Consider the following 16,923-nt stretch of genomic DNA (forward strand, 5'->3'; position numbering starts at 1 on the left):
TGCACTGACAAGAGAATCATATCAAACAAAATGGCAATAAAATATTGTAAATGTTAATCAGGTGATGAGAAAAACTAATTTGGTTTTTAAAGAAAATATAAAACCTACATCAAATTGAGGCTTCAGTCAAGCCCAGCCCCCCCCATTTCCCTCCTTGAGGAAGAATAAATCTATAGCTATCAAACATCTTTGGTGAAACATTAAATAAAAATCACGAAAAAACAATTCAGTATAAATACTAGATTCTTTATTTAAATATTGTACATATTTTAAAACATATTTACATAAATTAGACCTGCATTGTTACACTGACATGGGTGTGTCTTTCACACGCACAGACATCGCTTGCTTGAGAGATGACAATCGTACCATACAGACCGCAAAAGCACCTTTGAGAACGACTTTACATTGACATTAAACACGATGTGGGGGAGACGAGACAAGCTTGCAATGACAGGAAAGGCCTCTTGATTACAGGTCTAGCTATTTGTTAAGGCTGAAACTGTGCTCACACACCCACACACTTTAAGTTAACAGCACCATTACCCATCTCCCCACCCCCCCCTCCTGCATATAGGTTACATCTCTGTCAAATGTAGCTCCATCTTTACCGTTAATACAAGGTCAGAAAACATGTGACGTACAAAAACGTCCTTAATACGAGAGCAGGATGCAAACGAGTGACACAAACTGACACAGAATCCACAGAGCGGGACAGAAAATATGCAAATAATTTGCCACGAATTTGGATTAATGTAAATGTGGTCATTAGTTGCACTTCTGATCCCTCACATAAATTAATTATGAAGTTTGTAGCATCCTGCTTTCACAATGCAAGATACAATTTCTCCCAAGTCTATTTAAGAAGAACAACACAGTGACAATTCTGGCCTCCACCATTGAAATGTTATCCTTACAGCCGGGCTGAGCAGCGACCTTATCTGGTATTTATATATGGCTTTCCTTCTTTGGTTTATAAACCAGTTTGAGACTTTGTTATAGACAACCTAACATATAACTTAAACCAGACATATGATGCAACCATAACTCTCAAACAACTTTAAGCATAGAAAATATACTTCAACGTCCCTCTGAACATCTCCACCCCCACTTCTGGCCATCACACAAAACTCAGAGCACAGGAGCTTTACAGTATTGCTACATGATATTTATAACAACTAAGCATAATGACATACACAACGAAATTGTGTCTTAGATGCACCTGCTTTTAAATTATAAGACATTGTCCAAACCAATGGGGCGAGGTGTTCGACACAGGGACAGGCTATTATGGGCAGAACAGTATTATTAATGTCTTTAATTTATGTCATCAGATGGAATCCAGCACAAACATCAATCATTACGACCATCCAGACATCTGAATTACGAAAGAGAAGCAGCAAACAAATGTAGAGGGTAAAAAGAAATGGAGAAATTCACTCACTTTAAGATATCTGGATCCTTTTTTTCCATCCATCACACAAACCTCATGTCAGCAGACACTTAAAAACGATTTACTTTTAAAACTAAACAACATTAAAAAAATATGTATTTTCCTTAAAAATTCACGCCTGACCTATCATTGCAATTGCAAGCATTCCCAGATGCTAGCTTTAGCTTTGTGAGAGAACAAATATCAACATCGAATAAGTCACATATTCAAACAACAATTCCTCCCATCTATACCCGCACTCACACGCGCACATGTACTCCTTCCTACCACACAACTGAAGCAATCAATCTCAGCAATTATATTCTTGTTCATTTCAGCAAGTGGAAGAGTGGGATTGGTAAAGCTCACTTCAATATCAACATCTATACAGGAAAAAGTATATATTTATGAATGCATGTGTACCTCTTCCACAACAGTAACAAAACAACTCTTTGCTTTAAAGAAAAAACGAGCAGGGACGACAGAAAAAGGCGGAGCCCTGAAAACACAGAAATATTTACAACTTATCAGGATGTGCACACCGACGGTTCCCACGACCAAGTGACCAAACCTGATAAACCTTCGCACGGGAGCTTTAACATGGGTTAGTATCTCTTTACTTTGATCTGACCAAATTAACTAACATTCCCAAAGCCACCTATTACTTTTCATTCCCAGTTAAGACTCCTCCACTCCCAGCCTCAGCCTCCTCAGTCCGTCTGTATGGTTCATTCAAACATGTTTACAACATGGAACCGATTAACAAGGAGAACAACACAGACAGATGTGTCCACAACTGTGAACAACCCCAGACCATGGCTTACTCCTCTTAAAATATCACTTTTTCTTTTTTAATCACGAGGGCCAGCAGATTTGTAAACCCCCAGTGACTGTCACTGTGAGACATGGGAGACTGACGATGCATCCCTCAACCCACTGTACTCGGCTCCTCCTGCATCATGATCAACATGAAAGTGGCCTAGCTGCCTGCTTCTTCTTAAACCGTTCAAGCACCCAAACGAAACAGAAGAAGAAATCAAAATGTCAAACAGGGGGACGTCCTGCAGCAGGGAGTGTGTCGTGTTAGCGGCGCCTCTCCAAATCAGCCCGGAGGACACAGTGCATTTTGGGAGGGCTGCAGGTGGAAGACTCAGGCAGATGGTAAGGAAGGATCAGCCCCCCCAAGAAGCGTGCACACACACACAGGCAGAGATACACACACTCTTTTAGTCTGTATATTCAGCCACAATTGACAGCAGCACCGTGATATCATCTGGCTTCCCTCCTGCAGAAAAAGACACAATGAACAAAAATCATTAGAGGTTTACACACTATTTTCATAACGAATAATCATTTTTTATTTTATTTAACCTTGGTGAAACAGATTATAATAACTTCTCTGATAGATGTACTGTACAAAGAATAAAAGTGAAAAGACAACATGAACAACTTACCTCTTACATTCAGACCATTGTCACAGGCAAACTGTGCAAAAGGAGACATATAGTTGGGGTCGTAGGCAAGATCGTGAGCTTGCTTTGCAATGCTCTGTGCAGTCTGCAGGATGCTGTCATAGTTGGCAGTCTGAAAGAAGAGGAAAAACGACATAAAAAGTATGTTGATGTCATTGAAACATGAAATAAACCAACTTTCTGTACATGTGTATAATGTGTCACTAGACACACACCTTCAGTTTCTTGAGCTCCTGAAGAATCATGTAGTCGGGCATGTTGTCAAAGAGGCCGTCGCTTGCTGTCAGGATGATGTCACCGAGCTGCACATCAAAGGAGGAGCTGTCAGCTGCATCGGGACTGGAGGAAACAGGAGAAGGGTGAGTTCAGTCACAAGTGAAACCGACATGTGACGCCTGAACTGCCCGCAACACTTTCCACTACGGAATTAATCAGGACACGTTGCCAAATCTTATCGGTGGACGCGGTAGGGGTGTTTAATCTGACAGCTGACTTGAAAGCAGCCGGTCCTGTGTGTCCTCATCGACACTGTAAGGCCCCCCTGTTTGCTGGTGCTCCACCAACACTTAAGTTTTATTTCCTGGTACCCTTTAAGAGTATGATCCTCCCTGATCTGGGGGGACTGTATTTTAAAGTATTTTCTCACACCATGAGAAAAAAAATTACCAAGTGGGAGGAAGAAGGAAAAAAAAGTCCTTGAGACTGCTCTAATGGATTACAAAAGATTTATCCCTTGCTAATCAGGCTTCCATTGTCCGAATCAAATTGTGACACCTATCTGGGCAGCCTGGCAAGTCTGTATGTGCGCACCACTGAGATAACAGCGATAACACTTTAGTTGAGGCAGTTGTCTGCCTCAACTAAAGTGGTTGTCTCCAGGTTTTATAAAAAGACGATATCTATAAAGAAGGATTCTGTCTGCAGAAAGCCAATTATAAAAGAGTATATTTGTATCCAAGAACCCAGCTAATAAAAGGCTGCCTATTATTATACTGTTATTCTTTCCTGCTGAGATGCATAATCTGACCTTTTTTACAGATTGTTTCAAAGAGGCACACAGAGAAAAAGAGAGAACAAAACCATACATCTTCTCTATACTTGTCTTGTCGACTTGTGTGAGTCAATGAACCACCAATACAACAACAAGCATCACCTAGAACACAAGTCTGTGCAGAGAATAGCATTAACTGATGATGCTGTGCTTAAAGTACTGATATACTTTCAGCAATAAATAAGTTAATTTGCTTATAAACTGGGGTCAGTGTTTATTACAGAATTAGTTCACTCCCTGGTGGTAGCTGCCAATGGAGAGAACGAATCAAAGATCGCTGCAAACAATTCTACAATTAAAATAAGGTTCAAAACCCAAAGTTACAGTTATTATGAGTGTGTAAAAATTGCTTTTGTTCATTATGAAACTGTGACAGGAAAAATAAGGCTATGGCGAGTCACCAAAGTCCAAGGCATTTATGTTGGAAAATAGGACAGGGGGATTTTCCATGTCAGTTAAAACCGGAAAGATGATGAACTAGTTCAAATGTCAGATGCACAGTCGAGTTTGTCAGCAAACAAGTCGTGTGTACACCTGCACAAACTGGACTGTGACGCCAAGCCGCTCAGATCTTGTTTATTCTTCAAACATTGGGGGACAGCTTGTACTGCAGCCACATTTGCTCAGTCATGTCTCTACCGCAAAGCACTTTTTATTTTTGTTCCTTAAATAATGCTCACATGACTTGTTATGATGCGTCCAAGTGTGAGCTACTGACCTGTCACTAAGCACCACCCCTTCAGCCCCAGGGGGAGCGATAGACAGCTGGAAGGGCGTGTTAAAGTAGTGCTGCTGCTCGTCCGAGCGATGGACCACCTCTCCCTCCCGGACCACCAGGAAACCAGAGTCACCGAGGTTACACGTGTGTAGCCGGTGACTCTGTCTGTCCAGAACCACGATGCAGGCTGTGCTGCTCCCTGCAAACAAGAGGAAAAACCAGTGTAAACTTATGGATCATGTCGTACCACAGTGAAAAACATCCAGGCCAGGCAAACATGAAGCGGAGCCTGGATGTGTGTTTGTCTTCACTTTCAAGACGTAGAATGCTGCACAACCAGTATATCACTGCCTCTGCGTGCACCTTCCTTGTGAATGTAATGCTGAGTGAGAAAAACAAAACACATATCTGGGTCACATTCTTTGCTTGTCCCAGATCCCCAGAGACTGCAGCTCTACGAACCAATCGTCTTAGTAACCTTGGGAGAGGAAGGTCAGACACAGAGCGTGTCACCGCTCCTCAAAATAAGACTAGGTCGTTTGATAAACATGGCGACACGGGGAGGAGGTTAACATTTGGCGTCTGCCTCTGGCTGTGGGTCAGAGATACTGGGTTTCAGGAGAAATGCGACCTTGGTCACATGTTTGACTCGGTCAGGCGTTTGAAATCTGTACAGCTCTCCGGCAGTGTCTGTTACAGATACACTCCAGACCTTTTGGAGGAATCTGGTATGAGGCAAATTATTCCCCCTACGCTGAAGGAAAATTGTTTAAGGTCACTGCATCTCAACTTTCAGGTGGCGACATAACAAAACACAGCTGATCAAGTCTGGTGGTTACGTCAATTGCATCAGTAAGTAGGGTACAGGTCAAAGCCTGAAGCAATGAACAGTCCTTACATTAACAGATATGTCATAAATTACTTCAGGTCAGCAGGTCTGTGTTCAAACATATGCAAAACCTGATCTTTATTATTTCATCATGTTGGTCTAAGGGTTTTGCTAATTTTTCCATCCTTTTTGCAATTTTCTGGTTAGTTAAAGAAAGTCTGACGTGCAAATGTTCTCACTTGAGTTGAATCATCCTGTAGCGCTGTTCTTTAATTCTCTTCAGAATACAGCTCTTCACAGAAGAACCATGACTCACTCCACCGCAGGACGTCTGTGTGTACTCACCCAGCAAGGGAACTTTGTTCTGTAGAAGCTCGTAGTAGCCAGAGGTCAGGATGCCCACTGGGTAACTGGGAATGAAGCGTCCCTCCTTCACCAGTCGCTCACAGGTTCTCATTAAGGTGGCGGAGAACTGAGAGGGGTCAACGCCGTAGTCACGCCAGCCACCTACGCCATCCGCTACACCTGATGGACGGGAATGAACAAAACATTGGTCAGATGCCAGGCAAACATTCTCACACTCCTCAGTCCTGACTCCATGCTCTTTACCTCACCATTATTGTTGGTGGTTAGCTTCCCAGTGTTTTCAGGTGAAATTAACTGGAAAACATCCTTTGAGATTAATGATTCCATGAATTCACAAGACTATGACAGTTCAGACAGGCTTGCAGCTCTGCACCAACCAAGATCCAGAAACTAACAGAATTGGGAGACTTTGTTATTGTGAGAATTTCAGGACAGTCTACAGAGGAATTACTTAATGTGACAGTAATATGTTGTGACATTATTTATCAAAGCAAACTTAAAGTCAGTGGGATAAAGCCATATCGAGAATTATTGGAATATATTTTGTATCAATATAACAAAGGTTATATATACATATAGCTATATTATTACTTTATATCACCCAAGCATACTATATATTGACCAATGCTTATTTTGTTATAGTTTTGACCATATCCTCCAGCCCTAGACGATATTGTGAGGTTATTGTTGATTAGAAACATCAACGTTATTAATAAATGTTGTTTCTATTCCGTAACTTCTTTATAAAGACATTCTGGGAACTTCCAGATATGTCCAGGTGTGCCTCTGGAAATAGGACAATCATCCTGTTTTAGTAAAGCTCCATTGAGGGGCGACCACATACCTCCAGCACCTCTACGTTGTTTCTGCTTACATATGTAAACACGTAAAGCCCTCATTCCTCTGAGCTGAGCTATTCTAACGTCACATCACCAGCACGTCACATTGAACCCGAAACGTAGCCTGTGTAAACACACAACACGTAATAGCAACGTTGACAAACTCGTGCTGAGTCGAGAAATTCACTTTATTAACCCTCAAGTCAAACAAGCGGTGAGGACAAAGCATTGACGTTGAGCTAAGCTACCAGGCTAGCGACGGGTATTAGCAACATGGCTGCCTCCATGCTCAACCATTCTGACCTTTGCAAGACATTGTAGATTTCGGTCCGAGAGGCAGGGATCCGCTCTTAAACAACTCAATCCGCCTGGAAGTGTAAATATCTGAACATCCTGACCAAACGCCATCGATGTGTTGAGTCCGAGCGGAGTAACGTGCAGGTTGAGCTCAACTGGGTGAAAGGTCATTTGAGTTTCTTATCAAAAAACGTGCACATTGGAGAACGTGCGTCAAACAGCTCGATCAAAGGTTTAATACGCGGAATGCTCTATAAGAAGAATGTGTTCTGCAACCTGTTATTAAACTGAATGCTTTTAGGGGGGGGGGGGTTGTGGCTGTGTGTATGCAGGGGGTGATGGGGGGGTGTTTTCATCCGAGGGGTCGCTACACGTGAGGGCTCACTGAAGGTCAACCGGTCGCATAGTGCGTGTTGTGTGTGTGTGTGTGTGTGCCCGGTGACGGTGCTCCGTGTGGCCGCTGCAGCTTACCCAGCACGTCCGCGCTCTTGTGCCGCGCTATGAAGCAGGCGTCGTCCCCGTAGCACATCCCCTTCTTCAGGATCCCCTTACGAAAGTCTTTGCCGAAGCCGCAGCTGGCGCTGATCAGGCTGTAGTCCCGGCCGTCCGTCTGCGACAGCCCGCCCAGGACAGCCCGGGCTACCAGTCTGCCATACGACAGTACGGATAACATCCCCGGCTAGGAGCGGCCCCTTCTCGGTTCGACCCCCAGCACACACCGATCCTCCTCCCCGCTGTCTCGGTGTCCCTTTCGCCGGCCCGGTCGCCTGCCCTTCTCGGCTGCTTCTTCTTCCTCTTGTCTTCCCCGCTGTCTTGCCTGCCTCTTATCCGTCCATGCGACACAGACTACGCCGCTTCCGTGAAATCGTCGCCCCTCCAGGAAAGTCTCTCCCACCTCGCGCAGAGATCCACCGTCCGTCCCCCGGGGCTGTTTATGTGTGAGAGCCGCTCATGGACGCAGATCCTGGACAGAGTTTCCTCCTTCCCAACATGATTCCTCACTTGTACCGGAGCCAGATCAGCGAGTACATACGGGTCCTCGGCGGTTTACAAGCCTGACGTCACGGAGAACTGCCTTCATCCAATGAGAGCCGCTGCGCAGGCCTCCTTTGGTGTGCGCTCGTTTTATTCACGGGGACGTGACGGAAACAGAGCTAATGTTAGCAGCATTTAGCTTGCCTATGATATAATAACACTATGGGGGCACAGGGCTGCTTATGCAAACCATAATTGTATCTTCATTTTACATCTAAATCTATCTATCTATCTATCTATCTATCTATCTATCAATACAACATTCAAGGATAATCATTAGTAAATATTAAAAGAAGATTGTTTGTCATGCTAAATTTCACATTCACAAATGCAGTGAGGAAGGAAGCACCCAACCACCTAACTTGAAAATACAAATTAAGAGATTCTTAAGAGGTTAAGAGGCTTCTTAAGAGGTTAATTCATACTCAAATAAAGGTTCTGCATGAATATAAGTAAGCAAGTACTTTCTTTAAAGTATGAAAAGTAAAGAATGTCACATATCCTCAAGTGCAACAGTCCACCAAATCATACACTGTGCCGACTGCATATTTATTTTAATGCAAGAGTAATAGAGAATCTGTCATAATAATAAATAATGAAGAATGCTGCAGATCCTGCTACTGTAAACACATATCTAATGATGGTTTGCTCAGCTGTGGCCTCTTGTAAATCCATGTTATGTGTGACACAATAATCTGTAAAATTCAGTGGATGGGAAAGTACTGATATTTGCTGATATTTGCAATATGAAAAAGTGTAAAGTACCTGAAATACAGAAATTAAGTGAAATGACTGTATTACAGCATACAACTTTACACATTTATATTTTCAATGAAGAAATAAAAACTAAATATTTCAATATCTTTGGCCAGAAAAACATGCTGTCAAGTTACATTACATTTTTTTACATATATAATAGAAGCTATTATAAAAACAATTCCTGACGTCCATATGTGTTTTTTCTTTGATGAGGGTCAAAACAATATTTCCCCTAGTATCTCCACCTCTACCGCCCGCAATGGAGTTGCCGTGCATCGAAACGAGCGCACCCCGTCTGGACAGACCCACCCCGAGCCAGGCCTCATAACGGAGCAGAGGGAGGACTTGAGCATAACAACGCAGCAACAACGAAGCTCTCACACAATCCAACAATTCACGGTAAGAATTTAGAGTAAATTGAATTATACTTACTGCTTATGTTACGTTAGCCATCGTTTATTAGGTTAGAGAACAAAGCGGCGCACGTGCCCCACATATAAACCTATCATTTAATTTAGTGAATATATTTAACCGGACGAATAGGCTGGATGATAATGATGCAACGCTTGTAATTCACCGATTTAAAGATCAAAAAACATGTTGTTAATTTATCAGAGTGTGCTGATGGTCCGTTGATATAATGTATTTATTTATTTCTGTCTTTAAAATGAACCAAATTATGGAATTATGTGGTCTGGATGTAAGTGGATGTTAGGACACCGATTTTAGTGATGGAACATAGAGAAATATTATTTGGTGCTTAATTCTGTATTATTTTTCATGTAGGTCATTATGAAATGAAAAAGTAAGGCCAGGCCATTCTGCATGTCATGCTAATAGATGATGCTGGAGGAAGGGACATGGAAAGCAATGTTTGTTCTTCTAATGTTGTCATGTTTTACAATAATCACCTTGAAACCCTTTTGTCTGTGTAGGGCCACGATGGGGAGGTTGTGCGAGGTTGCGGTTGTATCCTTCCTTGTTGTCTTTCTTCTGAGCACTGAATCTACATGGGCTAAAAGAGGAGGCAGCAGCAGCAGCAGCGGAAAGAAGACCTCATCATCCAGCAACAGGGGTGGGACACAATCCAAGCCTAGCTCTCAGCCAGGAAGCTATCCGAGGCAGCCTCAGAATCCTAATCGTAACCCCAATCCATATCCCGCCGGGGGAAGTTACCCTCATCCTGGAGCAGGCAACACAAATCCAGGAGGAGTTCCCAGACAAAACCCAGGAAGTTATCCAGGAGCTGGAGGTTATCCTAACCAGAATCCTGGTAGAGTCAATCCTGGAGGTTATCCGAACCAGAACCCTGCTGGAGGTTATCCAGCAGCAGGTGGCTACCCAGCAGCAGGTGGCTACCCAGCAGCAGGTGGCTACCCAGCTGGAGGTGGTTATCCTAACCAGAATCCAGCAAGAAATTATCCAGGTGCAGGAGGCTATCCAGCAGGAGGTGGTTATCCTAACCAGAATCCAGGAAGAAATTATCCAAATCAGTATCCAGGTGCTGGAGGATACCCAGGTGGAGGTGGCTACCCAGGAGCAGGTGGCTACCCAGCAGGAGGTGGCTACCCAGTCAGAGGTGGAAATACAGGACAAGGTTGGGGTGCGCCTGCCGGAAATCCAGGGGGTTACCCTGGTGGTTATCCTGCTGGTTCGCCCAACTGGAATCCCAATAATAAGATCCTCAGTCCCCGCTTCGGTGGGGGAAGCTATGGGCAAGGTGGTTATGGGACGGGAGGGTCTCCATTCTCCCATTCTGTACAGAATATGGGATACAAGCCCCAGTCAACAGGTTTTGCCAAAAAAGCCATGATGGCAGCAGGTGTCGGTGCTGTGGCTGGAATGGCCGTTGGGTATGGACTTGGGCGGTTCCCTAGACCGCATTTCAATTTCCGCAACCCCGAAGAGGAGAACTCCTACAACAACTACATGTACCGCAGCTATGGCTCCCGCTCCACTGATCAAAAAGACTATGGCCGTGATTATGTCTACAGCCCTCCGCCCCGAGCGCAGACTTATGAGAACTTCATGAGTACCTGCATGAACAGGACTGATCTTCTGAAAGAGCAGAGCCGCAGCTCCACCACTACTCAGATCGAAAGCAATGAGGATAATGACACCGTCAGCATTGAGGAGATTGGATACCCGGCACTAATTGAGCAAGTGAGGTCCAAACGCTGCGTGGAAAAGTACATGGAATATTCTCAGCAGTTTCTTGTGGAACGAAAGGCCGAGCAACAGTTGCAGCCCAGTCGCGGTGACCCCCTGAGCTATGGCGTGATTCAGCTTGGCACCTCCCTCTTTGTGCTAATGTCCAGCATGCTCCTCCTCCAGTGAGAACATTTCGACTTCCTTTCACTATATACCCCGAATGGGTTTCTACTTTGCCCAGTATACTTGCACGTCTACTGTCTACTTATGTCACTTTGTTCCAACATCACAAACCTAGCTGTATGCTTAATGTAGAAGCTCTCCGAATCATATTTAGTCGACCATCTTGTACTGCTGCAGACTAACAAAGGGTAACAAAATGTTTATGTGTATATTGTGACAAAAAGGAGTACACTTCAAGAGGCAGCAGTCTGTTTGGAATCTTTGTTAGATCTTTTTGTAGCAGGAACTGCACTTAATTTTCTTCTGCCAGTTTTTTTTTCAATGATTGACTTTAAAAGCTTAGAAAACTGATTCAGGGCGCTTAAGTTAAGTTAATGACAATAAATGTATCTGCTACTGTGTAAAATAGGAATGTTACTAAGAGTTTTATATATGTACAGATTAATCAGATCTAATCATCCCCTCATCAGAACTGGACGATCAAATAGACTGACTGTGGCAAGATAGTCTTAAGCAAAAGGAAATTTTCATTTGGAATCAAAGTCAGGGTCTGAGTATTACATTTGGATAGATGCAAACATTAGTATGCTACGACTACGGTATTAGGGCCGCATAAACTGGAAAAGTTGAGATAATATATCAGTATAGATTAAGGCTTCATGTTTTTTTCGAAGGGGAATATCAGAAGATCAGCCCTGTTGCCTGCATGCAAATAACAAGTTGGAGCATGTTGTTGTGTTGTACTTTCAGGAGTGGCACATTGTGTACAGAGGCAACTGGACCTTCTTGTTTCGTCTCTTCAAGGTTAATTTGGTTTATTACCCCAATGTTACAGCTCTAGTAAAATTATGTCCAAGAGTACAATTGACATGTTGCTTGAAATTATGATCTCTGTCTTAAATTGACGACTTTTTTGCCTTGTGATATTATGGCTTTTTCGGGAAATCTCCCATTATTTTTTTCCTTTCAAGTGGCCCTAATACTACATGGTATACAGTTTTCATTTTGAGATGAATAATTGATTTAAAAAAGGAGCATCACTGCTAAATGCTGGAAATTGATTTGGCAGTGGGAACAAAGTAAGAGACATCTCGTAATTATGGTGGGCAAGTTGTGTTCTTGCAACAGGATCAGCCTCTGTATTAACTTGGGGAGTCGTCCATCGGGAGTGATGAGTGATAATGTTGGCTCCACTCAGAACAAAGCCACTAAAAGCTTTCAAGACTGGCCCATGTTCAGATTTTGTCAAAAGCACATTTGTTGCAAGATGATAATAGCCTGAAGGATTTCTTGGAAATGGTTATTAAGTCAAATGTCCCAAATGGCCTCCAACTTCATTAACAGATTGAATTACACTGGAAGATGCTGGAGGCTAATTTCTTTCTTTTTCAAAACTTGAGATTTTACCATTGACATTATTGCCAATGAATAGTTTAACACTGTCGAAGGAAATCAAAATAAGAAGACATCCTCCCGTTAAGGGGCAGGTCCGCCTCGTCTCAGGTTCACCGCACTCACACATTGTTAGTTTGTTGTTCAGCGGCCTGATAACAACCGAGATTGGATTTTATAGCTCTGGAGAAATGAGGCTTGATGCCATTAGTGCGGCCTCTGCCCACTGTTGAGAAGGAAATGGGAGCATTTGTCGATGCTCTTACTGTGGGCAGTGATTCCATTGTTGTTTAGATCAGAGGAGCTTCCACAACAATCCACCTTCTCTGCTCTATCTCTGCACCTTTACCTTAATGTTGTCGCACGGCTTCTTCACAGTTGGGACCAGATTAACTGGGGAACTAGAGGCGCTGACTTTAAATCGGCTGGAAACGGGGTCTAGCTCCACCGCTCCATCGTGCATGAGCATCGCTGTCCTGGTTCGCTCTTGTATCTTGTGCCAACCTTGGTTTCAAGTTCATGTCACCGGAGACACTGACACTTTATAGGCTTCCCAGGGCTGAGCTGTTCAGTACATCTCTGTGTCTTCCTCTTACCTTTGCCCATGAGATAAGTTCGATGCCCGACTCCAAAGGCCTCCCCAGCTTTTCACGACGTGTCTCTCCAGTGTGTAAATGTGTGCTCTTCTTTTTGCCAGTTGTGTTTAGTGATTGTTTTTGTGATTGTTTTGTTATTCCAGCCTATTTTTATCATCTGACTATTTTAATTCTTACCTTCTTTTGCTGTTCATTTTAGTCTGCTGTTTGGAGAGGTTGTATTCAATATACTAACACAATATTCAGTGTCTAATAACATATATATATATATATACACCTATATATAGAGGCAAAATCAAAGAGTACAGTTAAAACAATCGCAAAGCATCTGGAAGTGATCATATATGGACTTTTAATGATTGTTTTCTAATTGCTCCTCCTCCCAGTTAATTGTTTTCATTTTCTCCGTCTATACTTTTTTCCATTTAATATTATTGATTCTGACAAAATGAATTGAATTTATTTGAAATCATAAATTGTAATAATTTTGACCACTTCATCATGTCTGTGCTGTAGAATATCTGTAAAGTGCACTTATTTCCCTGTAGAACTGGATCTTTTGTAACTGCTGGAAATCTGTTTGGATTTTCTGGTTCACTTTACTCATCTAATTTCTCTTAGAAATGATTGTTCTGATTTTGTATTGTTATTGGATGTTTGTGTGTTAAAATAAAAATAACAACAATTACGGTTTTCTCTGCCTTAAATATAATTTCACATACACTTACATTTATTCTCACAAATTATCTTTCAACTAATGAAATACTTACATTTAATAAAATTGTCGAATTAACTTTATTTGTAGTTACTTGTAATTAATCTTTCATTTTGATCAATATGTGATTATTCAGACTCTGGATCAGTAAACAAATAATTGTACATGCTAGACAAGGCTTTATATCTAAATATGATGTTTTGAGCAGTTTAAGCTATTTAGTTGAATGGAAAAAAATGGTCAGAATAAGCGGCAACTTAAGATGTAAACTATAATAGTGACAAATCATTTTCAAGCCAAAATAACTCAAACTTGCTCCTTTTTTGGGATATCTGGCATTTTTGGCAAAATATTAAGATATTTGATGAGAGAAGAAAATACTTCCACTTATAGGCCTTTTCCCAGTTTTTCAAAAGTTTAAAATATTAAATTATTAATTGAGGACATATTTGGTGGATAAATTGAAAATTTAAATCATTGGTTGTAGCCATATAGTCTAAACATATTTGTATCCCTATAAGCACTTATATTGATAACAAGTCAATGTTCCTTATCAATTTATTTGTTGCCCTTAAAGTTTTAGGGCTTAAGTGAATCAATAAACAGACTGGAAGCAGCTGGTAAAATAACCACCACAGTGCATTTTTAATGGCAGAATGTATCCTCCCCCTGACATCCCAGATAAATTACTGCAGACATAACTTAAGTTGCTATGGGTCTGCATTCACATAAGGCATATAGAACAATTTTAAGTTGAAGCTTGGACCAATTTAATCATCTCATATTAAATCAGAGAGGACAGGGAGGATAGCTTAGTCAAACAAGCATTTATTTGATTTGATCGGACGCTTCATCCCACTGATCCGAGGTTAGATTAAATATCTGCTATCCAGGCTGCAACGAGGAAAGACGCCACTTGTCCGACTGTGAGAAAGATGTTAGTCGGGTGAGCGGGTGCGGCCGTGTTGACCAAGGACTTCCACAGGGACGGGTTCTGATGTCCTTGGCCTTCGTCGTGATGAGGCCGCTGATCTTTCTCAGAGGAAGACTTGTGGCCGTGATGACCCCCATGATGCTTCTTCTTGCCCAGGAACCCCAGCCCGTACCCGGTGCCCGTGCCCCCCAGGATGCCGGCTGCTGCTGCTGCTCCTGCCAACTTCAGGCCCTTCTTGGAGAGGCCTTTGCTTTTGGAGGGAGGCGGTTTATCGTCATCGCCTTTTCCTCGACCCTTGAAGAAGCCTCCACGCTTACTGTCGACAAGATGTGGGCACAGTGCTGCCATAAGCAACAGCAACACCCACAGGGAGAGGAGCTTCTGCTGGACCTTCATGACTGGGGATCTGCACCCTGCAAAAACACGCGCGTGCTGATTAAAGAAGTGGAGGCAATAATAACTCTCTCTTTGCCGAAGCTGCCCCCCTTTTATATTTACGCTCTGCTGGTTCTCATTCAAAGTTGCATCAAAGCTTTTCATTTTGCTCCCCGCACAACCACAGTCACATGCTCACCTCCAGCACGGACACAACAGACAACCAGAACAATCCACACGCTCCCTGTGTCAACACTGGGATTAACTGGGCATTGTGCATGTGATCACATTTCTCCCTTTCATGAGGCATCTGTTTTTTCCAAGTTGTAATTGGCACCATACATTATTACAGGCTGCTGCAAAAAATATGAATCATGTAGTATCATCATTTACATTGTTAGGATTCATTTGGAAAAAACCAACAGGTAAAAAGTGCGGATTGGAAATGATTGATTGATCAAAAACCATCTTGCTGTTAATAATAAGGAAAGTTAATCACACCTACCTTTGAGAGTAGTCACACTGAGGTGATGGAGGTTTTGGTGATGGAGCAGCCGTCCCTTTTCAAATCACAGCACCCACAGGGCAGCACAGTTTGGTTTTCAGCATCATTCCCATACCTACAAGCACTTAACACGCGGCTCCTCCCCAAAACAAACCCTTCACTACGATTGGCTCCTGATCGATAATACAGATACAGGTTCAATGATTTTTGTCGACGGGGGGGTTTTCACATACAGTTGTGACGCCTCGTTTTCTCTCGTTATTCAGCAAATGCAACGGCAACACATAACTGTATGCATTGACTCTGTATTTTCCAGCACAGGTCTGTAGCTCCCACAAAATATGTCTGCACTTCATTTGATGGATCATAAGCCCACTGGTTTTTTCGTGCATGACTCGAAGGCTCAAAAATGGTTAAAGGGAAATTGTTGGGTTATCTTTTTAATTGCAATGTCTGACCATAAATTTGATTTGGATCTTAAGATGGAAGGATGTTCTGTAGAGAGAGGGGGTCGGTCAAAGTGTGCAGGTCTTAATTGCAAGTTTAACCCAAGCATATTTATTTCTAGGATTCATTTACATTGTTGTTGTTATCTTATGGCTCTCTAATTTACAATTAACAATCGCTATATACACGCACTCTCATTCATTTGCAGTGATATCGGAATTGAAATGGAAATAAATCACCCGTATCGCCATATTGCACAGGATAGTTTGATATAGACAGTTTCTCAACATCTCATATATGGAAGCTCTTACAGGGAGGATTCAAGGATCCTCTTTAGCAGCCAAACTGCGGCTTTGCATGAAAACATTGTATGTATTGGTGTTGCTGTGCTATAAGTATGAATGTAGAAAAACAGAATACTGATCACTACCAATTTAAAAAACCCATTTGAATGTACTTATAGACTATGAGAGAGTGTTGATGCTTTTCGTCGCTTTGAAAAGAAAATAAGGTTAATTTAGTTATTGTTGTCTATGCAACAACAAGTTGAAGACATTTGGTCGAGAGGAACGACTTCAAGTCCGTCGCTCAGAACAAGAGCCAAAAACTCAACCCTTTGCACAGAGGATAAAATGAACATGGCTGCCAGGCTTTAAGAATCTGAACTTTCTTTTATGCGTGAAATGTCCAGATGATGATGTAAAGATAGAAAGAGAAGTGGAACAAGAGATTTCATTTCCCCAAACTGGTCAAAACAGGAAAAGAATAGCCTCGAGCAAAATCAAAGAACTAAGAATTTTTTTGTTGTGTGTCATGGATTTGAAGGA

At 42.3% G+C, this 16,923-nt stretch overlaps 3 protein-coding genes across 3 annotated transcripts; 1 reads left to right on the forward strand and 2 right to left on the reverse strand.

Moving 5' to 3' along the window:
• Positions 1-225: 225 nt before the first annotated feature.
• Positions 226-8,031, reverse strand: LOC133974573 (protein phosphatase PTC7 homolog). Its single transcript, XM_062412190.1, has 6 exons — positions 7,476-8,031; positions 5,848-6,027; positions 4,674-4,872; positions 3,120-3,243; positions 2,887-3,016; positions 226-2,717 (listed from the first exon to the last, which is right to left on the reverse strand). Exons 1-6 carry the CDS (start codon positions 7,675-7,677, stop codon positions 2,659-2,661), a joined length of 894 nt encoding a protein of 297 aa, XP_062268174.1. The 5' UTR covers positions 7,678-8,031; the 3' UTR covers positions 226-2,658.
• A 1,062-nt stretch (positions 8,032-9,093) lies between these two features.
• Positions 9,094-13,808, forward strand: LOC133974572 (FHA domain-containing protein FhaA-like). Its single transcript, XM_062412189.1, has 2 exons — positions 9,094-9,197; positions 9,734-13,808. The coding sequence occupies exon 2, from the start codon at positions 9,741-9,743 to the stop codon at positions 11,133-11,135; it is 1,395 nt and encodes a 464-aa protein (XP_062268173.1). The 5' UTR covers positions 9,094-9,197; positions 9,734-9,740; the 3' UTR covers positions 11,136-13,808.
• A 647-nt stretch (positions 13,809-14,455) lies between these two features.
• Positions 14,456-16,892, reverse strand: sprn2 (shadow of prion protein 2). Its single transcript, XM_062413562.1, has 2 exons — positions 15,650-16,892; positions 14,456-15,182 (listed from the first exon to the last, which is right to left on the reverse strand). The coding sequence occupies exon 2, from the start codon at positions 15,163-15,165 to the stop codon at positions 14,710-14,712; it is 456 nt and encodes a 151-aa protein (XP_062269546.1). The 5' UTR covers positions 15,166-15,182; positions 15,650-16,892; the 3' UTR covers positions 14,456-14,709.
• Positions 16,893-16,923: the final 31 nt, after the last annotated feature.

Source organism: Platichthys flesus, chromosome 19 (genome assembly GCF_949316205.1).
Source record: "Platichthys flesus chromosome 19, fPlaFle2.1, whole genome shotgun sequence".
Classification (NCBI taxonomy): domain Eukaryota; kingdom Metazoa; phylum Chordata; class Actinopteri; order Pleuronectiformes; family Pleuronectidae; genus Platichthys; species Platichthys flesus.